This window comes from Chelonia mydas, chromosome 14, assembly GCF_015237465.2.
Source record: "Chelonia mydas isolate rCheMyd1 chromosome 14, rCheMyd1.pri.v2, whole genome shotgun sequence".
In the NCBI taxonomy this organism is placed as follows: Eukaryota; Metazoa; Chordata; order Testudines; family Cheloniidae; genus Chelonia; species Chelonia mydas.
This window is the reverse complement of record NC_051254.2, coordinates 43,612,847-43,636,381: the sequence shown is the minus strand read 5'-3', so window position 1 is coordinate 43,636,381 and position 23,535 is coordinate 43,612,847. Positions and strand designations below refer to the sequence as shown.

The 23,535-nt window shown below is 62.0% G+C and overlaps 1 protein-coding gene across 6 annotated transcripts in view; it reads left to right on the top strand.

The window, feature by feature from the left end:
- Positions 1-23,535, top strand: part of LOC102930327 (H-2 class I histocompatibility antigen, Q9 alpha chain) — a 36,075-nt gene that overhangs the window by 6,421 nt on the left and 6,119 nt on the right. For 2 of the 6 annotated variants that reach the window (XM_043527912.1, XM_043527914.1), the window contains exon 2: positions 5,844-6,107. In XM_043527912.1, coding sequence (XP_043383847.1) covers positions 5,844-6,107 — 264 coding nt within the window. Of the gene's footprint in view, positions 1-182; positions 189-5,839; positions 6,108-23,535 lie in introns of all 6 variants that reach the window. The other 4 variants (XM_043527913.1, XM_043527909.1, XM_043527910.1 and 1 more) reach the window with 3 other exon arrangements.

Genomic DNA, 23,535 nt, shown 5'->3' with positions numbered 1-23,535 from the left:
CATACTGGACATTTTAATATTTTTCAGTTTGTTATAGCTTTTACTCCTGCTTCTTGCCAGTATTCTGCTGTGTGCGCATTTCCTGGTGTATCAGTTGTTTCTGTAAGGAAGACATTCCCTTCTTCTGTTGTCACACAAGCACACACAACAGGATCATTGTGGACATTGCTCCACCCATCAAGACGCAGGTTAACAATTTCACGCTCTAGACCTTTTGCACACTGCTCAATTTCTCTTTCATACACTTTATCCAGCAATTTGCCTGTGACATCTGCTCTGCTGCGTGGACTGTCTCCTGGTCTTAATGACTGAACCATGTTAATGAAGTGTGGGTTCTCAGTCATAGGGAAAGGAGAGTTGTTTGCATAAACAAAGTGGGCAGTTTTTTCATCAGTTACCTCTTTTTGTAATCTGCTGGTTCTTATCACAAACTTATCCATGGTTGTTTCTGGAAGGAGATTTTTTTTCTTTTTGCTACAGGGGATATACTGTGGCTATGTGACCTGCATGATGTGACTGAAACACTGTCATTGGCAGATGACTCTGAAACTCTAGAAAAATGATGGTGATCTTGAAGGTGGATAGTCTTCAGAATCCTGTATGTTGAGGATGGATTCTCCTAAACAAAATAAGTCAATGCGGTTATTTCATTATTATTACCATATTGCTCATTTCGTGTTACTCATTGCTCACTCACTGACACTCAGCACTACTTTAAAGGTGAAATTGTAAAAGGAGGATCTGCCTATTTCAGCTGTTTATTTTTTATCACAACTGCATCTAAAATGATAGGACCATAGAGTATATGTGTTCAGCCATGAGAATTCAAGAATAGGCCTGAAGGAAGACAGGCAGTCCTTAAGAAGAAGCGTGAAATAAAAAAGTTTACCAACCTGAAGATCCTGCATGTTCAGACATGTTCCTTCTCAGGAGGAAGCTGCGTTGAAGATGGTGAAAGGAACACTTCTCATGATGTTTCATTCAGGCAGCCAGGCCGTGCATTTCTTTGTTGCACTGTTTGCATTTTGAACGCATGCCTGTCTTACCCACAGATAGAGGAACTTCATTAAAATTCCCAAACTGGGTCTCTTTTACGGCCTGCTGCCATTCCAGGTTTTCCCTTCTAGTGAGAGGATGGTGTGGTAGATCTCAGATCAATGAAGGCTACACTCAGAAAGACCTCAAGACTTCTGAAATATGCTGCTCAAACAGTTTCACTTTTGTTTCTACTGCCTGTCCCTCCCTTCTCACATTTATCTCCAGACTTCTTCTCCTTGTCCCGATCTATTCGGCCCCCAACAATCTTCCATTCATTGAACTTTTGAAACTTTGCACTTTTAGAGACAGGCAAGGGATTGACTCTGTGTACACAAAGTTGCAGAGGGACAATATAGGGTTGAGGTCTGTTATTTCTCACCTCTCTCTATATTATTTATTTATTTAAAACATTTTTGCTGTTAACAAGCATGTTATCTCTGGAGACACAAATCCACAGTTTGAGAACTGCAAAACTAAGCAGCTCTGATGGTATCTTCTAGACTGAGCACTGAGTCCCATTGGGTAGATAGAAAGATTAACCTAAATAATCTCTACAGAAGCCCCTGGAACCCCAAAAGATTGGGGTCCCTAATCCATGAACTATTGGAACTCATTTACAAAACTTTTCTTAAACATGACATGGATATATTGTCTCGTACTATAGAATTAGAATGGATAATCCCTATTCCGTGATGAGATATCTTTGAGGTATAATGTATATTTAGGTAGGTGTTTTCCTCAAAGCATTTTATCAAAAAAAATTGATTTAAATAAAAAAATCTGATTTTTTTTAAAATTATTTTTTAAAATCACGGATTTTTATCCACCCTGATTACCGACCACCTGACCAGGATGGTGATAGTGACTGTGAAATGTGCAGGGAGATTAGAGAAGCTATAAAAAATTTTAAAAACTCAATAATGGGGATTTCAGCTATCCACATACTGACCGGGTGCATGTCACCTCAGGACGGGATGCAGAGATAAAGTTTCTTGACACCTTAAATGACTGCTTCTTGGAGCAGCTAGTCCTGGAACCCACCAGAGGAGGGGCAGTTCTTGATTTAGTCCTAAGTGGAGCGCAGGATCTGGTCCGAGAGGTGAATATAGCTGGACGGCTTGGTAATGGTGACCATAATGTCATTAAACATCCCTGTGGCGGGAAAAACACCACAGTGGCATTCAATTTCAGAAAGGGGGACTACACAAAAATGAGGAATCTCATTAAACAGAAATTAAAAGGTATCGTCCCAAAAGTGAAATCCCTGCAAACTGCATGGAAACTTTTGAAAGATGCCGTAATAGAGGCTTAAATGTATACCCCAAATTAAAAACCATAGTAAGAGAACCGAAAAAGTGCCACCCTGGCTAAACAACAAAGTAAAAAGCCGTGAGAGACAAAAAGGCATCCTTTTAGAAAGTAGAATTTAAATCCTATTGAAGAAAATGGAAAGGAGCATAAACTCTGGTAAGTGAAGTGTGAAAATAGAATTAGGAAGGCCAAAAAAGAATTTGAAGAACAGCTAGCCAAAGAATCAAAAAGTAATAGCAAAAAACATTGAAGTTCATCGGAAGCAGGAAGGCTGCTAAACAACCAATGGGGCCCCTGGCCGATGGAGGTGCTAAAGGAGCACTCAAGGACGATAAGGCCGCTGAGGAGAAGTAAATGAATTTTTTGCATCGGTCTTCATGGCTGAGGATGGGAAGGACCTTCCCAAACCTGAGCCATACTTTTTAGGTGACACATCTGAGGAACTGTCCCAGATTGAGGTGTCATTAGAGGAGGTTTTGGAACAAATTGATTAAACAGTAATAAGTCACTGGGACCGGATGGTATCACCCCAGAGTTCTGTAGGAACTCCAATATTAAATTGCAGAACGACGAACTGTGCTATACGTAGCCTGTCATTTAAATCCGCTTTTGTACCAGATGGCTGGAGGATAGCTAATGTGATGCCAATTTTTAAAAAAGGCTCCAGAGATGATCCTGGCAATTACAGGCCTGTAAACCTGACTTCAGTACCAGGCAAATTGGTTGAAACGCTAGTAAAGAACAGAATTCTCAGACACAGAGATGAACACAGTTTGTTGGGGCAAGAGTCACCATGGTTTTTGTAAAACGAAATCATGCCTCACCAATCATCTAGAATTCTTTGAGGGGGTCAACAACCATGTGGACAAGGGGCAACCCCATGGATATATAGTACTTAGCCTTTCAGAAAGCCCTTGACAAGGTCCCTCCCCAAAGGCTCTTAAGCAAAGTAAGCTGTCATGGGATAAGGGGGAAGGTCCTCTCATGGATCGGTAACTGGTTGAAAGAGGAAACAAAGGGTAGGAATAAAGGGTCCGTTCTCAGAATGGAGAGAGGTAAATAGTGGTGTCCCCCAGGGGTCTGTAGTGGGATCAGTCCTATTCATCATATTCATAAATGATCTTGGAAAAAGGAGTAAACAGTGAGGTGGCAAAATTTGCAGATGATACAAAACTACCTAATATAGTTAAGTCCAAAGCAGACTGCGAAGAGTTACAAAGGGGTCTCACAAAACTGGTGGACTGGGCAACAAAATGGCAGATGAAATTCAGTGTTGATAAATGCAGAGTAATGCATGTTGGAAAACATAATCCCAACTATATATATAAAATGACGAGGTCTAAATTAGCTGTTACCACTCAAGAAAGAGATCTCGGAGTCATTGTGGAGAGTTCTCTGAAAACATCCACTCAATGTGCAGCGGCAGCCAAAAAGCGAACAATGTTGGGAATCCTTGAGAAAGGGATAGATAATAAAACAGAAAATACCATGTTGCCTCTCTATAAATCCATGGTACGCCCACATCTTGAATCCTGCGTGCAGATGTGGTTGCCCCATCTCAAAAAAGATGTATTGGAAGTTGAAAAAGTTCCACAAAAGGGCAACAAAAATGATATGGGGTATGCTGCCGTATGAGGAGAGGTTAATAAGACTGGCTCTTTTCAGCTTGGTGAAGAGACGACGAAGGGGGAATATGATAGAGGTCTATAAAATCATGATGATGGGTGTGGAGAAAACAAATCAAGTGTTATTTACTCCTTCTCATAACACAAGAACTAGGGGTCACCAAATGAAATGAATAGGCAGCAGGTTTAAAACAAATAAAAAAGTATTTCTTCACACAACGCACAGTCAGCCTGTGGAACTCCTTGCCAGAGGATATTGTGAAGGCCAAGACTATAAGAGGATTCAAAAAAGAACTAGATAAATTCATGGAGGACAGGTCCAACAATGGCTGTTAGCCAGGATGGGCAGGGATGGTGTCCTTAGCCTCTCTTTGCCAGAAGCTGGGAATGGGCGACAGGGGATGGATCACTCGATGATTCCTGTTCTGTTCATTCCCTCTGGGGCACCTGGCCCTGGCCACTGTCGGCAGACGGGATACTGGGCTAGATGGACCCTTGGTCTGACCCCGTGTGGCCGTTCTTACGGGGTTGGAGCCCTCACCGAGACGGTGGGTCCAGTCCCCCTGCTCCACTGATTCGATAACTAGTTGGCCAGAGAGGAGCAGCACCAGCAGCCCTGCTCGCCGGATCGGGCCCCTAGGCTCTGAACAAAGGGGAGCGAGAGGGCAAGTGGCTGGCGCTGAGGTGGGGACCCAGGGCGCTCAGCAGCCGGAGGAGCGGAGGGGAAGAAAAGGGGGAGCTCTGTCTCCGCTTAGCGCCGTCTGGTCTCTCCCAGCTCAGACACAGGGCAGGGCTGTCCCTGGCGTGTGTCCAGCGCCCAGCGCAGGGGGGCTCTGGTCTGTAACTGGTGACTAGAGAACAGGGCTCTGATCCTGCAGACACCGTGTGTATCGTTACTCGGGTGAGGGGGGCTCTGGTGGGGCTTAGGGAGGGAGGGTCCACATGGCAACTCTGCAGGGTCTGAGCCCCCAACACGCTGAGGACCTAGTGGGACCAAACAAGCCTGCATCAGCGTGACCCCCAGGCCCCGACCCCCAGCCGTGTAACTCCCCTGAGCAGTGTCTGATGTCGGGGGTGGGGGGACACGACACTGATAGGGGTGAAGGGACGTGGGGGTTCAGTCTCTGCAGCAGACCCTTTGTCTGGGAGTTGCAGCCCTTCCCCCCCCCCCCCCCCGACCCTGCCTGTGGGGTGAACCCGACGGCAGGGAGGGGACATCAGCCTGTGAGCTCCATGGGGCAGAGCTCGTGCAGTGCCTGGCACAACAGGGGCCCCAATCCCTATGGGGGACCTGGGGGGCAGCCGCAGTGTGAATCAGTGATCAATTGTGTGCACAGCTGGGGCCCTGCCCTGCCCCCCCCCCCCCCGCAGCTTGGGCACGTTCTCCCCCCCATAGCCCCCCCAAGCTTCAGCTCCTGCATCTCCTACCCCCCCCTTCTCCTCCTGCTCCACCCTCCCCTGGGGGCTCCTCCTGGCACAATGTGCTGAGCTCCCCCATAACCTCCTCATCCCGCCAGCCCTGTGCCCCATAACCACATCCTCCTCCTCACACCCCCTCCAGCCTGGTGCCCCCTGCCCCTCCCCCCTCTGCAGTCCTACCCCCCCCCACACCCCCTCCTCTCTCTGCTCCCCTCCTGCCCTGCCCTCGTGCAGGACCCCTTTCCTTCTTCCCGCTCCCCTGCTGCCCCCCCTCCTCCCCCCAGGGGAGTGTCCAGCCCTCCCCGCCCCTCTCCCACCCTCCTCCTCCTCCTCCTGCTGCTCCCGCAGCCCTGGGCCCCGCCTCCCTGGCCGCTCCCGAGCCCCGGCGCCCCCCCCCGCCGCGGTGCCCGGTGCCGGCGGCTCTGACCCCCCCCGTCTCCCCCCCCGCAGGCCCGCACTCCTACCGCTATTTCTACACGGGGGTGTCGCAGCCCGGCCCGGGGGTGCCCGCGTTCAGCATCGTCGGCTACGTGGACGGGGAGCTCATCAACCACTACGACAGCGAGACGGGGAGAATGGAGCCGCGCACGGAGTGGGTGAAGGGCGCCGTGGACGCGCAGTTCTGGGAGCGGAACACGCAGCTCGCACGGGGCGAGCAGCCCACGTTCCGAGCGGACCTGGACACCCTGCGCGGCCGCTACAACCAGAGCGCGGGTGAGTGCGGGGCCCGGCCCGCCCCAGGCCGGACACGGGGCTCAGCCGGCGGGGGGCTGGGGGGGAGCGGAGGAGGGGGACCCGTGGGGGGGGGGGGCAGAGGGACCCGGCAGGGCGGGGGCTGGGGGGTCGGGGTGGGGGGAGCGGAGGAGGGGGACCCGTGGGGGGGGACAGAGGGACCCGGCAGGGCAGGGGCTGGGGGGGTCGGGGTGAGGGGAGCGGAGGCCAGGCCCCCGGATCACGCTGCCGGGGTCCGTGAGGGGTCAGTGCCGGGCGCTGCTGACCCGTCCCGAGCCGGGGGGGGGGCGGGGGTGTCTCTGCTGTGCCCCCCCCCCCCCCGGTGCCCGCCCTGCCCTGAGCTGGGGTTGCCCCTGCCCGGCCCCCCGGCTCCCCAGGTCCGCGCCCCGGAGCGTCCCCAGCCCCCCCGGTACCCCCCCAACCCTGAGACCGCAGCCATGAGAGCTAATTCCCTGCCTGTCCCTGCCCCGGGGTGCCTTGGGGCCCTGCCCTCTGCCCCGCATCTGCCCCCTTAGCGCTCCCCCTCTGGTTCAACCCCCTCCTGACCCGTCTGGCCCCTTGGTCCCTGCTGTGAGGCCTGACCTGCCCCTAAGGACGCCACCCCCCCGCCCCCCCCCGTGCTGAGAGGGGGGCTCCGCTCGCCTGCCCCGAACCCTGCACTGGGGGGCTGCTCCCCTGCCCCTGCCGCCCCCCCCCCAGCCACTGCCCCCTCCCCCCCTATTGACCCCCTCCCGCCTCCCCGCTCATGGGGCACCGGCCTGAGTCCTGCCCCCGTTCCTGGTGGCTCAGGGCTGGAGCGGCCGCTGCTCGGGCTCTCCCCCCAGCAGGGGGTGCTGCTCTGCCCCGCGCCGCGCTGCCCCGGGGGGATTCTGCACCAAAACCGTCCCTGTTCTGCGCCCCGTGTTTTAAAATTCTGCACTTCATTTTGCCAAAATGACCCAATATAATTCCTCTAGTTTCAATTATTTGTTGTAATGTAGTTCAGAATACTTGTCACAAGCATGTCGGTGACAGAACAGACGACAAAGATTCAGGAAATTGGTCTTTTGACACCTAGATTCCTTACTAGGCCTGTCGATACAGACCCTGGAGTAATTCGTTTAAACTACAGTACGGAACCGGTTTCCCTGCCCCCCTCAGAAGCAGCAATGGCTGGGGGGAGTCGGGGTAACGGAGGAGTTGAGGGAGAGGGAGGTCATTGCTGGGCGTGAACCGGGAGGGTTGTTGGGGGTGCCTGGGAGAAGTATGGAACAGGATTTTTGGGGGCGTGGGGGATTGGTAGGGAGCTGGGGAGCCTCCCCCTTGCAGACCCCAGCTGACCCCCTAGCCTCTCCCATTCAGCGAGGCACATCTGCCCCTGTCCCCATGTGGCCCTGCACCCCCCCAACCCCCCACCTGTTCCCGTGTGGCCCTGCACCTCCATTCCCATTCAGCCTGTCCCCCCTCTAGCCCTGCTGAGCCCAGTCCGTGACCCCCGTGCGTCGCGCTCTGTCTGTCCCGCCCCCATATCCCGAGCCCCCAACCCGGCCCCGGGGGCGGGGTGCTGTGGGGGGCGCCGCTGTCTGGGCTGGCGCCATAGCAGCCCCTGGTGGGCCGAGGGTGTAACTGCAGCGCCTCGCCAGCTGAATGTGTCTTCTGCGTGTGTGTGGGGGGGACGTGAATTCTGCGTGTGCAGGGGCAGAGGATGCCCCCAGCAGCGGTGTCTGCAGAGGGGGCTGCGGCTGGTGGGACAGTGGTGGGGGGGGGGGCACCGGAGGCAGTTCCTGCCTGACCCTTGACCCCACTTACTGCCAGCCGGAGAGAGGGAGGGGACCCAAAGTGAGTGGTGGGGGGGAAGGGATCCCATGAGTGAGCCCCACCCCCCACCTGCCCCTCTGCTGCCGGCTCCGACAGGGGCTTGGCTGGGGCAGCGTCGGGGTGGGAGGTGCCTGGCGAGGGAGCTGGCGTAGGTCCCTAGGCAGGGACCGGGGCAGGTGTTGGGGCAGGGTCCCCCCCTCGGTCAGCAGTACCTGGCAGGGGCCCGTTAGTCTGTGCGTGGGTTTCGGTGGGTTTCAGCCTTTCCTGCAGTGCCCCCCCCCCGGCCGCTCTCCCTCCCCCGCCCCCCCCCCGGGCGCCCAGCTCAGAGCCGAGGGGAGCAGGAGTTGGGCCTGACACACAAACACTCCCGTGGGGTGCGGGTCTGTCCGGCCGTTTCGCCCTCGGGGATGGTGACGCTGCAGCCTCCTTACCTCTGTCCCCCCCCACAGCCCCCTTCTCCCCCCGCAAGTTCCCTCCTCCCCCCCCTTCAGGCCCCTCTTTCCCCCCCCCACAGCCTCCTCCTCCCCCCCCGGTTCCCACCTACCCCTCCCACAGCCTCCTGCTCCCCCCACAGCCCCCTGGTCCCCCCTCCCAAATTCTCTCCTACCCCTTCCCAAAGCCCCCCTGTTCCCCCCATTCCCTCCTATCCCCTCCAACAGCCCCCCCCACAGCCCCCTGCTCCCCCCACAAGTTCCCTCTTACCCCCCCACAGCCTCCTATTTCCCCCCCCCGGTTCCCTCCTACCCCCCCACAGCCCCCTGCTCCCCCCCCCAAGTTCCCTCCTACCCCCCCCCCACAGCCCCTGCTCACCCCCTGGTTCCCTCCTACCCCCCCCCACAGCCCCCTGATCCCCCCCCAGATTCTCTCCTACCCCCTCCCAAAGCCCCCCTGCTCCCCCCATTCCCTCCTACCCCCCCCACAGCCCCCTCCTACCCCCACAGCCCCCTGCTCCCCCCCACACATTCCCTCCTACCCCCCCCCACATCCCCCTGCTCCCCCCCCACACGTTCCCTCCTACCCCCCCCCACAGCCCCCTGCTCCCCCCACAAGTTCCCTCCTACCCTATCCCACAGCCCCCTCCTACCCCCCCACAGCCCCCTGGTCCCCCCCCAAATTCTCTGCTACCCCCTCCCAAAGCCCCCCTGCTCGCCCCCCGGTTCCCTCCTACCCCCTCCCACAGCCCCTGCTCGCCCCCCGGTTCCCTTCTACCCCCTCCCACAGCCCCTGCTCCCACACCAGTTCCCTCCTACCCCCCCACAGCTCCCTGCTCCCCCTCTCACAGCCTCCTGCTCCCACCCCAGGTTTCTTTCTACCCCCCCCCCACAGCCCCTGGTTCCCCCCCCACAACCCCCTGGTCCCCCCCTCAAGTTCCCTCCTAACCCCCCACAGCCCTGGGCTCCCCCACAGCCCCCTGCTTCCCCCCCCAGGTTCCCTCCTAACCCCCCCCACAGCCCCCTCCTATCCTCGCCCACAGCCCCCTGCTCCCCCCCCAAGTTCCCTCCTACCCCCTCCCACAGCCCCTTGCTCCCCCCCAGGTTCCCTCCTACCCTCTCCCACAGCCCCCTGCTCCCCCCCAGGTTCCCTCCTACCCCCCCATAGCTCCTTGCTCCCCCTCCCACAGCCCCCTGCTCCCCCCCAGGTTCCCTCCTACCCCCCCCCACAGCCCCCTAGTCCCCCCCCTCAAGTTCCCTCCTAACCCCCCACAGCCCTGGGCTCCCCCACAGCCCCCTGCTTCACCCCCCAGGTTCCCTCCTACCCTCTCCCACACCCCCTCCTTCCCCCCCAGGTTCCCTCCTACCCCCCCACAGCCCTGTGCTCCCCCCACAGCCCCCTGCCTCCCCCCTCTGGTTCCCTTCTACCCCCTCCCATAGTCCCCTGCTCCCCCCCTGGTTCCCTTCTACCCCCTCCCACAGCCCCCTGCACCCCCTCCCACAGCCCCCTGCTCCCCCCCCAGGTTCCCTCCTCCCCTCCCACCACAGCCCCGTTTCCCCCCCACACAGTCCCTGCTCCCCCCCAAGTTCCCTCCTACCCTCTCCCACAGCCCCCTGCTCCCTCTCCCACAGCCCCCTGCTCCCTCTCCCACAGCCCCCTGCTCCCCCCCAGGTTCCCTCCTACCCTCCCACAGCCCCCTGCTCCCCCCCAGGTTCCCTCCTACCCCCCCCACAGCCCCCTAGTCCCCCCCCTCAAGTTCCCTCCTAACCCCCCACAGCCCTGGGCTCCCCCACAGCCCCCTGCTTCACCCCCCAGGTTCCCTCCTACCCTCTCCCACAGCCCTCTGCTCCCCCCCCAAGTTCCCTCCTACCCTCTCCCACACCCCCTCCTTCCCCCCCAGGTTCCCTCCTACCCCCCCACAGCCCCCTGCCTCCCCCCTCTGGTTCCCTCCTACCCCCTCCCATAGTCCCCTGCTCCCCCCCGGTTCCCTTCTACCCCCTCCCACAGCCCCCTGCTCCCCCCCCAGGTTCCCTCCTCCCCTCCCCCCACAGCCCCCTGTTTCCCCCCCCCACAGTCCCTGCTCCCCCTCTGGTTCCCTCCTACCCCCCCCAGTTCCCTCCTACCCCCCGCAGGTTCCCTCCTACCCCCCACAGCTCCCTGCTCCCCCTGCCACAGTCCCCTTCTCCCCACCCCAGGTTGCTTCCTACCCCCTCCGACAGCCCCTGCTCACCCCACGCTTCCCTCCTACCCCCCCCACAGCCCCTGGTCCCCCCCCACAACCCCCTGATCTCCCCCCAAGTTCCCTCCTACCCCCTCCCACAGCCCCCTTCTCCCCCCGCAAGTTCCCTCCTACCCCCCCTTCAGCCCCCTCTTCCCCCCCCCCCACAGCCCCTGCTCTCCCTCTGGTTCCCTACTCCCCCCTCCCACAGCCCCTACTCCTACCCCCCCCCAGGTTCCCTCCTTCCCTCCCACATTCCCCTACGCCCCCCCACAAGTTCCTTCCTACCCCCTCCCACAGCCCCTGCTCCCCCTCTGGTTCCCTCCTACCCCCCCACATCCCCCTGCTCCCCCCCCAGGTTCCCTCCTACCCCCCCACAGCCCCCTGCACCCCCCCACAACCCCCTCCTACCGCCCCCTGCTCCACCCCCCGGTTCCCTCCTACCCCCTCCCACAGCCCCCTGCTCCACCCCCCCCCGGTTCTCTCCTACCCCTGGCAGCCCCCTGCTCCCCCCCCAGGTTCCCTCCTACCCCCTCCCACAGTCCCCTGCTCCCCCCCCCGTTCCCTCCTACCCCCTCCCACAGTCCCCTGCTCCCCCCCACAAGTTCCCTCCTACCCCCCACAGCCCCCTGCTCCCCCCCCAGTTCTCTCCTAACCCCTCCTTCAGCCCCCTGTTCCCCCCCACAGCCCCCTGCTCCCCCTCTCACATCCCCCTGCTTCCCCCCACAAGTTCCCTCCTACCCCCTCCCACAGCCCCCTGCTCCCCCCCCAGGTTCCCTCCTACCCCCTCCCACAGGCCCCTGCTCCCTCCCCCAGGTTCCCTCCTACCCCCTCCCACATTCCCCTGCTCCCCCCCCAGGTTCCTTCCTAGCCCCCCCCACAGCCCCTAGTCCCCCCCCCCCCCCGCAAGATCCCTCCTAACCCCCCCACAGCCCTGGGCTCCCCCACAGCCCCCTGCTTCCCCCCACAGGTTCCCTCCTAACCCCCACAACCCCCTGCTCCCCCCCCCGGTTCCCTCCTACCCCCCCCCTTCAGCCCCCTGTTCCCCCCCACAGCCCCCTGCTCCCCCTCTCACATCCCCCTGCTTCCCCCCACACGTTCCCTCCTACCCCCTCCCACAGCCCCCTGCTCCCCCCCCAGGTTCCCTCCTACCCCCTCCCACAGGCCCCTGCTCCCTCCCCCAGGTTCCCTCCTACCCCCTCCCACAGCCCCCTGCTCCCCCCCCAGGTTCCCTCCTACCCCCTCCCACAGGCCCCTGCTCCCTCCCCCAGGTTCCCTCCTACCCCCTCTCACAGCCTCCTGCTCCCCCCCCCAGGTTCCTTCCTAGCCCCCCCACAGCCCCTAGTCCCCCCCCCGCAAGATCCCTCCTAACCCCCCCACAGCCCTGGGCTCCCCCACAGCCCCCTGCTTCCCCCCACAGGTTCCCTCCTAACCCCCTCCCACAGCCCCCTCCTACCTCCTCCCACAGCCCCCTGCTCCCCCCCGGTTCCCTCCTACCCCCCGCCCACAGCCCCCTGCTCCCCCCACACCCCTCTGGTCCCCCCCCAAGTTCCCTCCTAACCTCTCCCACACCCTCTCCTTCCCCCCCCAGGTTCCCTCCTTCCCCCCCCAGGTTCCCTCCTACCCCCCCACAGCCCCCTGCCTCCCCCCTCTGGTTCCCTCCCTCCCCCTCCCACAGCCCTTGCTCCCCCCCCCAGGTTCCCTCCTACCCCTCCCACAGCCCCCTGCTTCTCCTCCGGCTCCTGGGTGGGGGGGCTCCCTCTGAGTCTCCCAAACTCCCACCCCTCGCCCTGGGGTGAGGGTCCCCCCAGCACTGGGGTGGCAGGTTCCCCGTTGGTGTCGCCCACACACAGATCTCCCCCACCGCGGTTAGCAGAGGGGCGGCCCCCCGGGGCCAGTGGGCGAGACTGAGCGTGAGGAGGAGGCGACAATCCCCGGTGCTGAACGGGGGGGCTGCAGCCCCAGCCGTGACGCACGGTGCAGGCGGCCCCCCCAGGCAGGCTCCGCTCGCGTGCACCCAGGCGGCCCCGGAGCTGGGGCTCTGGCCTGCTGTGCCCCTGCAGCACCTGCCCCACAGTGCCTGCCCGGGGGGGGGCAGGATGCAGCGGGGCGTCCCTGCCAGCTCGCTAGGCAGACAGGGCTCTGCAGGGGGAGAGGCCCCAGCGTGTGTCTGCCCACCCCCCTAGCAATGGGGGCTTGGGGGGAAGAGGGCAGCTCTCCTGTCTGCCCACCCCCCTAGCAATCGGGGCTGCAGGGGTAGGGGTGGCCTACACAGCCTGCTGCTGACATATGGGGGGGCTCTGTGCTCCCTCCTACCCCCCCATGCATCCCCCAGGCTCCCTCCGGCCCCCCATTCTCCAGTCCCATGCCTCTCGCTAAGGGGGTGCTGGGGGACACTGTCTCCCCACTCACAGCCCCCCATCCTGGGAACAGCTCCCAGCGCTGAGCTTTAAGATCCCCACCCCTGGGGGTCCTGGCCCTGCTGCCCCCCCCCGTCCCCGCACTGCCTCCTCTCCCCCACCCAGGGCAGAGCCCCGTGGGGCCTTGGGAGGGGCCTGGGCTAGACCTGGGGGGAAGGAGCGGGGCCGGTGGGGGGCAGAGGTGGGTATGTAATTGGGGCTGGGGCCCTGCAGGGAGGCGGTTCCCGAGGAGGGGTCTCCTGGGGGCTGGGAGGGGGGGCTGGAGATCAGCGTCCCGAGCGCTCAGACGTCCCGCGTCAGGCCCAGCACCCTCATGAGATCGGCTTCGGCAGCGCGGGATTTTACACCACGATTTCCTTCCGCCTGCGCGTTCCCCGGCTCCGTCCCAGGGGCTGCGCCGGCTGCAGCTCCCAGGCAGAGCCGGACCTGCCAGTTGCTGCCCGGAGGGGCCGCCAGGCTCCCGCTCTGCCCCCGGCGCTGCAGGAAGGTCCCCAGGGTGCTGTCGGTGCAGAGCAGGACGGTGTCTGCGCCCCACCTGCACGGGGGAGCCACAGGCTGGTCCCTCCGAGACCCCATCGGTGCCCTCACCCCCGTGGAGAGCAGTGTGGAGGAGGAGAGGGATGGGGGGCTGCCTGACCCATCCCCCCCGGGCACCTGGCTGGGGGTCTCTGGGATTCAGACCAGGAGCCACAGGAGAGGGGGAGCAGGGAAGACCCTCCAGCCGGGATTCTGGGAAGCCCGGGTAAGCGGGCGGTGTCCAGTTCAGAGCGACCGCCCGAGAGACGTCTCAGACAGACGAGGAGGAGCCAGGTCAGAGCAGCCGCGACACCGCTCGGCAGCGTTACCCCTGAGGCTGCCAAACCAGCCTCGTCTTCCTCTCGGCACGGCCTCGATAGACGGGATCCAGGGGGAACGGGTGCGCCCCTGAGAGACGGAGCAAGGGGGCTGAGAACCAGCCTGAGCCAGAGTTCGTTTCCTCTCCGGAGGTCGATGGAGCGCGGCCGCCCCTAGCTCAGGACGCGGGGGGGGGAGACTGAAATCCTCCGGCCCCTAACCAGGAGGAAGGACAGGGCGCTCTGGAGACACCGCGAGGCAGCCCCCGCGTCCCTCAGAGCTCCCGCTGCATCCCGCGCTCTGCCCCGCGGGACCGGCCGGCCTGTGTGAATCCGGCCCCCTCGCATACAGCGAAGGCTTTGGTCTGGGGGCCTCAGAACGACGCCCCTGGCAGCCGCCGTCCGTTCTGACCCCCCCCTGGACACCCTGCGGGCTCAGCAGCAGCCGGGGCTGCAGTGCAGTGACCTGTCGGCGTGTGCAGCGGGGTGCCGAAGGCAGCTGGCCAGGCCCTAGCGACCCCAGCTCCCCTCCCCACACTTGGACGAGGCCAGCTGGGGAATCGGTGGGAAGGCAACGGGCGACTCCTCAGACAAAGTGAAGATGCCCCTGGCTCCTGCCGAGGCCCGCAGAGGGGCTGTAAATCCTGCTCCAAATCCAGACCGTCTTTCCCAGCGTCCAGAGCAGCCGTTCAGCAGGTGAGACAATCCCGGCCGCTGCAGGGGAAGTGTCTGCACCCGGAGGTGGCTGATCCGGGGGGACACCCCCAAGGCAGCCTCTCGTCCCAGACACCGTGGGACTCGCAGCCAGAGCAGACAGGTCGGAGCAGTGCCCAGGGGATCGTTTCTCCAGTGTGCGGATCCTTGTTCTCTAATCCCCGCACCGGGTGAGTTTCTGCGCTTTCCAGGGAGCGTGGGCGCTGGTTCTGCCCAGATTTGCCCCTTCTCCCTCTCCCCCGATCCCTCAGGAGAGGGGGGGTGCAGGCGGCTGTCCCTCATCTCCTGCAGACAGGGGCCGTAGGACCAGTCCAGCCCCAGAGAGGGGACAAGGCCTGTACTCCATCCGGTCCCTGCTCAAGGAGAAATCGGGGCAGTAGGACCGTGCTGGGTCTGAAACGTCGCTGGGAGAGGCCCAGGAAGCCCCGATTCAAGACAGACGTTTGAGTCCCACCCTGGCGGTGGTCAGCAAAGGGCCTGTCTGTGCTCCGTGGACCTGAGAGATGCAGCCCCCTGCCCACCCCCCTTCGTCAGCGTCACCGCAGAGCTCGGGGTCCCCTCTGCCTCCCAGCGCGTCCGGTTCAGCTCCTCGCCCATCGGCCTCGCCGCAGCCCCAGGGTACCTGCCAAGGGTTCGTTGTCAGGGTCGCTGCCCTCAGACAGCAAGGGGTCAGCTCTGGCCATCCTCAGCGACGCTCCAGCCAGAGGGTGAGCGGCACAAACCACTTCCCAGGTGCTCTGGGACCGTGGGTTCATTCTGAGCCGGGAAGAGAGACACCTGGGCCCCACCCCGCGGAGAGCTCGCCTGGGGGTGGGAATGACCCACAGTCTCTCAGGGGTTATTGCTCAGGAGAGATGGGACAATTCCCTGCTTTGCTCAGGACGGCCAGCAGCCTGCGGGAGGTCTCCGCCTGCCCCGATGTCACTGCTGGGGGGGGTGTTGTGTGGACACACTGCAGTGACGGCGCTCACGAGAGCGCCCCAGTGGCTCCTGCTGTCCTGCCTGCTCACGCCTCGGGGCGTCCGACCAGGAGAGTCCGGCTTCCCCGGAGCCTCAGCACTTCTCGGATGGGGCTCAGCGCCCGTCGTTTCCCATAGCTGGGCCGGACAGGAGAGTGCTACGGGCAGTGCCAGGCGGGGGGCACTCGTGTGGAGATGAGCTCAGTACGGAGCAGGGGAGGGAGCCTGGCATGAACTGGCTGCCGCGCAGGGGGATTGGCTGCGGATCCGTCCCCGTCCCCGGGGCGAGCAGCTCCCGACTCCGAACCGACGCCAGCGCAGTGCCCTGTGTCCGCAGACAGGGCGGGACGAGGTCGTCACCCCAGCAGGAGGAAGCCGACCCCCTGATGTCCTGTGGGGAGCGAAGCCCCCAGCGCGGCCGAGCGCGGCGTGGTCGAGGAATGAGACCTGGCGGGCGACGGGCGACGCAGGGAAGAGCTGGCTCAGGAGCCTGCACCCGGACGTGGTCCTGTTCCTAGCCAGGGAATTTCCAGTCTCCCCGAGAGACCCGTTTGCCTCTCCCCAAGCTGCAGGGGCCCCTCCTTTCGCGGCTGAAAGAGGGGCCCAAGGGCTATAGGCACAGAGGGTGTCTCCCGGGGTGGGCAGTTGGCCCCCTGTATATCGGCCCCCAGAGCTAACGGTGATCGGTCTATGAATGGGATCATGGCGGGGCTGCCTGTGACGGCAGGGACAGGACTCGATGACCCCGCAGGGCCCCTCGTCCCATGTCCTGTCTCTCCAGGGGCTGAGGAGAGAGAGGGCGCCGGTGATGTCAGCAGCTCCCTGTTGGCCAAGGGGGCCCTGGCTCCCCGATCTCAGCCTGGCTCAGTCTGACCCCCTTGTCCTCCTTTAGGACAGGATGTGCCGTCCCAGGGCCCGCTCTGTCCCCCAGAGCCAGCGCACCCCAGACGGACAGCCTGGCCTTAGAGCGGCCCCGTGTGATGCTCACGTGGCGTCATCTCCTCTCCGCTGGCATCCAGGGCCCACGGGGTCCGCCTGATCCAGAACCGGGGGCCGCCCAAGCCGTGCTGCAGGAGACGTAGCTTCCCTGCTTCTTCCCCGGCTCTGATGCAGCTCTTGGAATTCGGACCCAGGGCTTGGCAGTCTCAGTGTCACGTCAGGGGGCTGATCTCCCCAGCAGGCAGGGTCTCTGTACACTGGGATGTTCAGCGTTTCCTCACAGCTGCATCCCTGCTTCATCCTCTCAGGCTCGTTGGGCGCCGGCGTGGGACCCTCCCACCCTGACTCGGGGCCCCTTTGAGCCCCTCAGGACGACGTCCCAGTATTTCCTCTCCATCAAGGAGGCCTTCCTCATAACCCTCCCCTCCCCCCGGGGGGTGTAAGAGTTCGGGGCCTTATCCCTTAAGGATCCGTCCTGCACGTTCTTCGTGGAGGTGTGTTGCACACGTCCATTCCCATGTCGGTGTGTGTGCGCCCGAGCACCGCGGCTGGAATTTCCCCCCTAGTGGTACCCAGCGGGTCGGTTCTGGCACCCCCTGGTGCCGTGCGCTCACAGCGCGGGTATAAGGGGCCCTGCCGAGCCCGCGCCCCACAGTTCCTTCTTACCTCCTGTGGCGGCTGCTGGAACTTCCCTCCTTGCTTCGGCTAGTTTTTCTAGTGGTTTTCTCTGGTTTCATCGTGTATGTCATTAGTTAGTTGGAAGTCGTTTTTAGTAATGCGAGTGCTTGCACACCTCTCCCCTCGCTGGAGAGGCTGCCCACTCCCCGGGGCCGGGGTACGCCTTGTTCACTGGGCTTCAAGCCCTGCTCTTCCTGCGGCAAATCCATGCCAACGAGTGACCCACCCCTGAGCTGTCTCAGGGCTTGGGGGCAGCTCAGAGGAAGGGTCGCTGTCAGATCTGCAGGGAATTCAACCCCCCACCCGACAGATCGGGCCGCGGGACCGAAAGTTCTCCTGACAGAGGCAGCTTGAAGGCCGGCATTGGACCCGAGATCGGACTTGGCACTGAGCAGCTCCGCTTCGGAGCAGAGCGTGGCTCCCGCCAGTCGGGGCTCGCGGCACCGCCCCTCTTTGCCGGTGCCCAAGGACAGGAACTGCGGGTACTGAGACAAGAGCTGCTCCCCGGCACCGAAAGGGGCCAGGCAAGGAGACCGGGACAGTGCGAGAGCTGCGCCGGGCTGCTCTCCCTCGCCGGCACTGCGGGTATCGAGACAAGAGCCGCTCCCCGGTACCGAAAGGGGCCAGGCAAGGAGACCGGGACAGTGCGAGAGCCGCGCCGGGCTGCTCTCCCTCGCCGGCACCGCTGCAGCCGCCGCTAAAGACACCCACGCCGGCCCCGTGTACCCCGCCAAGGGACGTGCCGCCCTCCTCCAGGCAGTGTATCAGACACTTCATGGTACCAGCCACCCCGGGGGCGTATGCGGCAGCTAGAGACCTGCTTACGCTGCCGGTACCAGGGTCCCTGGATGTCCTGGACTTGGCATCGCCAGCACCATCGGGTGGCAAAGAGCCCTCACCCGGCCGTAGAACGGCACCGAGACCACTCTCCAGGGGAAACCCCCTCAGGTCACTTCGCCCAGGGTGTCTGCACGGCACTGGGAGGGTCGGCACCGCCATGGTCTCCTCGCTCCTCCTCTTCCTCGGAGTTGGATGTGGGGTCCTGTTATTCACACCGTCAGGACCATCCAAGCTCTTCTCCGTGGCCATCTTTCACAACAGGGACATCTAGTGCGATGGTGCCCCGAGCACTGGGATCAGGGGGGCCGACACCCATGCAGGGGGCCTTTCTGGAACCCGGGGGGGTTTCCCCCGGGCCAGGGCACCGGCTCGCAGCGCTCTTACTCGGTGGCCTCAGAGAGCAGCGCCCCTCCGGTACCGCACCGTGAGACACCAGACCCGAATCCCGGTGCCGAGCAACTGAAGCAGGTTCCCCACTCAGAGGAGAGAGCAGAGGCCTTACCAGCTTTACCCACCTCCTCCTCTTCGCCGGATGAGGCGCTGGTGGCCCCGGAGGTATCCCCACCCCAGGATGAGCACAAAGCCCACCAGGACTTAATGAAGCGAGTGGCTGAAATCTGGGTGTCCAGGCGGAGGTGGTGAAAGAGTCACTCAGGCCTTCCCGGATATCTGGGCGGCAGCAGGCCCCTCGTCGCTCTTCCCCTTCAATCGGCGATCACGGAGCACATGGAGGCTCTGGCAGAACCCAGCCTCCCTCCCTCCTAAGCGAACGGAGCGGGAATATTTTGTACCTGCCAAGCGCTGAGAATTTTATTCTCACACCCCTGCCCCAGGGCCCAAACCAAAGGCAAAAGATGCCCCAAAGTTGGCCTTGTTCAGGAGGAAAGCCTCCTCGCCGGGGGATTGCAGCTCCGCATAGTGACCCAGCCAGCCTGGCTGGGTCGCTGTGATTTTAACGGGCGGGAAGCGATGCAGAAATGGGAGGACATGCTCCCCCAGGGCACCCGGCTGGAGGTCTCTGCCCTTGTGCAGGAAGGGAGAGCGGTGGCCTGGGCCTCCCTGCAGGCAGCCCTGGATGTCGCGGGTTCTGCGGCCAGGTCAGTGGCCACGGCTGTCACCATGCGCAGGAGCTCGTGGTTACAATCTTCGGGATTTCCACGGGAAGTGCAGCAGACGACCCGGGACCTTCCATTCGAAGGTTCCTCGCTCTGTTCAGAGCAGACAGACGCCAGGCCGCAGGGCCTTACAGGCTCTAAGGCAGCGCTGAAATCCCTGGGCCTACGCTTGCCCGCACAAGCTGGAAGGCGCTATGGGCCCCAACAATACGGGCGATGCTATTCTCCACCGCCCAGACACGACCAGCGGAGGAGAAAGAACAAGGGGTTTGGGTGCAGGCCCCCTCTGCCCTCCTCCTCCACGGGGCCATCCCAGTCGGCTCCTCGTCATTTCAGCACCTCGAAGCTCTCGTCCACACCAGTCCCTCCACACCGGGATCCAGTCACCCCTGTATCTTCCAGCCGTGCTATTTCCTCAGGGCCTGGAAACACATTTATCTCGGAGAACTGGGTCCTAAACACAGTGGAATCTGGGTATAGCCTCCAATTTTTGTCTACCTCACCTTCCCACCCACCCTCCCGTCCCTCTTCAGGGACCCTTCTCACAAGCATCGGTTGGAGCAGGAGGTAAAATCCCTCCTTCGGATGGAAGCTGTGGCAAAGGTTCCCTACCCGCTAAGGGGAAAGGGGCTCTATTCACGTTGCGTCCTGATCTCCAAAGCCAGGGGAGGTCTCAGACCGATCCTAGACCTTCCTCGGCTCAACCACTGTCTCAGAAAGTGGAAGTTCTCCATGGTCTCCTTGGCCTCCATCATCCTGTGGCTGGCTCCAGGGGGTTGGTCTGCCGCCCTCGACTTAAAAGATTCATACTTCCACATATCAATTTTCCAAGGCCACAGAAGGTGTTTAAGATTTACGGTAAACTAGACCCATTACCAATTTGCGGCCCTGCCATTCGGTCTGTCGGCCGCCCCGGCAGTCTTCACCAAGTGTATGGCAGTAGCAGGGGCCTTTCTGAGAGAGAGAGTCCACGTTTTCCCATATCGCGCGTTCTCGGCCCACATCGCAAGCCGGACCATCTCGGTTCGCGTGGACAATACAACAGCCATGTGCTACGTCAACGGGCAGGGCGGCGCTCGCTCTTCCCCCCCATGCCGGGAGGCAGCTCGTCCGTGGGGTTTCTGCATCGCACGTTCCACCGACCTCGAAGCCTCTCATCTACCAGGGGTGCAGAACAGCCTGCGGATCGTCTCCACAGGTCCTTCTCCACTCACCACGAGTGGTCCCGTCACCCAGATATTGCCAAGGACCCTTCCACAGGCGGGGATTTCCCCCGTAGACCTGTTTGCACCCGCGCCAACAGGCCATGCCAGCAGCTCTGCTCCCTGAGGGGTCACAGCCCCTTACGGACGCCTTCCTGCGGACAGGGTCAACTGACCTGTTCTGCGCCTTTCCCCCATTCTGTCGATACGCAAGGGTCTGACGAAGAGCAAGCAGGACCGAGCCCGGGTCATCCCGATAGCCCCCGCGTGGCCCAGACGACACTGGTGTACCACGCTCGTACCACACTCGGTAGAGGCCCCGCTCCGGATCCCACTGCACCCGGACCTGATCGCTCAGGACCATGGCCAGCTGCTCCACCCGACCTTAGCTCGCAGCACCTGCAGGCCTGGAATCTTCCTGGCTAAACCCTGAGGATCCGGCTTGTTCAGAGCCTGTTTGTAGAGTTCTGCTTGGCAGTGGGAAACCCTCCATGAGGGCGACTGATGGGGCAAAGCGGAAATGATTCTCCATCTGCTCCACCCAGTGCGGCGTTACACCCGTGCAGTCCTCGCTGCAGCTCATTCTGGGTTACCTCCGATCCCTGAACCCGCAAAGCCTGGCCTTCCCTTCAGTCAAAGTCCAGCTGGCGGCCGTCTCAGCCGGCCAGCCAAAGGTTTGCTCACCGGGGAATTCGTTTCCTCAGAGGCCTGGAGGGGTATTTCCCTCAGATGAAGGAACCGCTCCCCCCGCCCGAGACCTGAACCTTGTGCTCTGAAAGCTGATGGGCCCAGCCTTCGAGCCGCTAGCACCATGCTGACTGCTTCACCTCTGTGGAAAGGTCGCCTTTCCGGGACCCATCACGTCGGCCAGAAGAGAGTCAGAGATCCGAGCCCTCGCTGCGGAGCCCCCGGACACGATCTCCTTTAGACACAAAGTCCAGCTACGCCCACCTCCAAAGTTCCTCCCAAACGTGGGGTCCCCAATTCCACTTGAACCAGCTGGTTTTTCTCCCAGTCCTTTGCCCTAAGCCGCACGCAGACCGGGAAGGACAACGCCTGTGCTCACTGGACGTCAGACGGGCACTGGCATTTGACATTCAGGGGACTAAACCCTTCCCGTAAATCCCCGCAGCTTTTCTTAGCGATAGCGGGAAGAACGAAGGGGCTCCCCGTCTCCGCCCAGAGGATTTCATCTTGGGTTACATCGCGCATCCAGGTGTGTCCTGACCTCACGGGGATTCCCCGTCTGCCGAACGTAACTGCTCATTTCACGGGGTCTCAGGCCTCTTCAGCGGCCCTTCTAGCGCAAGTCCCTGCTCGGGGTACCTGCAGCGCTGCGACCTGCTCCTTGGTGCGCACGTTCCCAGCGCACTGGGCCCTCACTCAGCAGGCCAGAGATGACGCACGCTCTGGCCCCGCTGAGCTGCAGCCGGCTTGTCCTTGAACTCCGGGCCCACCTCCGGTGCCGCGCCTTGTGAGTCACCGAAATCGGAATGGACCCGAGCAAGCGCTGGAAGAAGAAACGACGGTTACTGATCGATGAGAAGGAACTGAGGGGCGCGGTGGGGCCCCTTACACCAGCTCTAGGAGCGTACGGCACCAGGGGGCGCCCGAGCCCACCCGATGGGTAGCACTAGGGGGAAATATTCCGGCAGCGGTGATTGGGTGCAAACACCCCTACCTGGGAATGGACGTGTGCAGCACATCTCGAAGACCTGCAGTTACAGAAAGGTTAGTAGCGGTTATTTCCCCAGCAATCAGGGGGTTCTTCAAATGGAGACTTGGCTTTTTCCCCCAAAGATGATCCCTGTTTGTCCCCGGGCCCAAGGAATGGCGATTTCCCTCTTCTTGTCCAGCACCGTCTCACCGAGGGAGGAGCTCTGGCAAATGCTGGGTGTTCGTGGAGCCCTCGAGATCCACACCCACTGCACACGGGCTGTGTGTGTGTCCAGGGATCAGTTTGTTCTCTGCCATCCGACGTCTAAAGGAAAACCAGCATCAGAATCTGCCATGCCAGGATGGCTGAGATGGTGCGTCCCACAGCCTGCAAGTCAGAGCCGCCCCAGCATCCACCCCCTTGCTGAGAGCTGCAGCAGCCCCGGGGCTGCAGGTTTGTGCTGCCCCGTATGGTGAGACCTTCCCACCGTGTCATAGCTGGACACGCCGGCACCAGCCCATGCTGCTGTTGGTGGGAGGGGGCCCCGCGCCGTGTCTGCCGGTAGCAGAGAAGGAGCTGAGCACCCCGGTTGTCGTTCTGTCGGAACAGCCCTGACGGCTCCCTGCTGTGGGAATCCCCTGGGGTCCGGGTCTGCGTCCGTGTAGCTGGGAGAGAAACGGAAAACCTGTCCTGACAGATTGACCGTTTCCTTTCTCTGAGTCACGAGGTCCATGACCCGACCCCCTCACCCACCTGTTCGGAGCATTTCTCTGGCCAGCTGGATAAAAAGCCCTGGCGGGTCCATCCTAGCCCAGTTCCTCGGCAGCAGGAATTCACCGTTTTCTCTCTGTAATGCTAGAGGCTCGTTCCTGACGCTCAGCCCACAGCGGCCGGTGTCCTGTACGTGGGGAGCTGTCTCGGCAGGCAGGCTCTGGGGGCAGCTGGCCCGGTCCTTCCCAGGCAGCACCTGCCGGGTCTGTTCGTGCCCATGGAGCTGCAGCCGGCCTGGCGTGGGGGACAGAGCTGCGGCCCCGGTAAAACGGAGCAGAAACTGTCAGTCAGTCGGAATCACTTTTCTAACGTGGGAATAGTTTGTTTTGCCTTCTCGTGGCTGAGGCGCTTGGGGGACGCCCCCCATCCCAGGGCGTGTGAGAGCATCCAGGGGTCACACTGTAACCAGGAATGCACACGCGGCCCCAGGGCTCCCCTACCCCCTACTAGCCCAGAGTCGGGTGGTTCTGGCCCCACTGCAGGAGCTGCCAGATGGGAGCTGAACTTCCCCCTTCTCCCCAAACCCAGCGTCCTCATTCATTAATTCTGTGCCTCCCCCCCCCCCAAGCCCACATCCCCGGGCCTCTCCGTGTCCTGTCTGCGCTGAGCTTCCCGCGCCCCCAGCTGCCTGCGTGTCCCGGCCATGCTGAGCTCAGGCTGTTCCCTTGCAGGGCAGGAGGCTCCGCTCCCATCTTAGTGCAGAGCCAGGAGTGGGGGTGACCCAGGAGGGCAGCGTCTTGAGGGGAGCTGGGTGGGACTGAGGGGGCTGGTGCAGAAGGAGCTGGGGTGGGGGCACAGAAGGTGCAGAGGGGGCTGGTGCTGAGGCGGGGGGGAC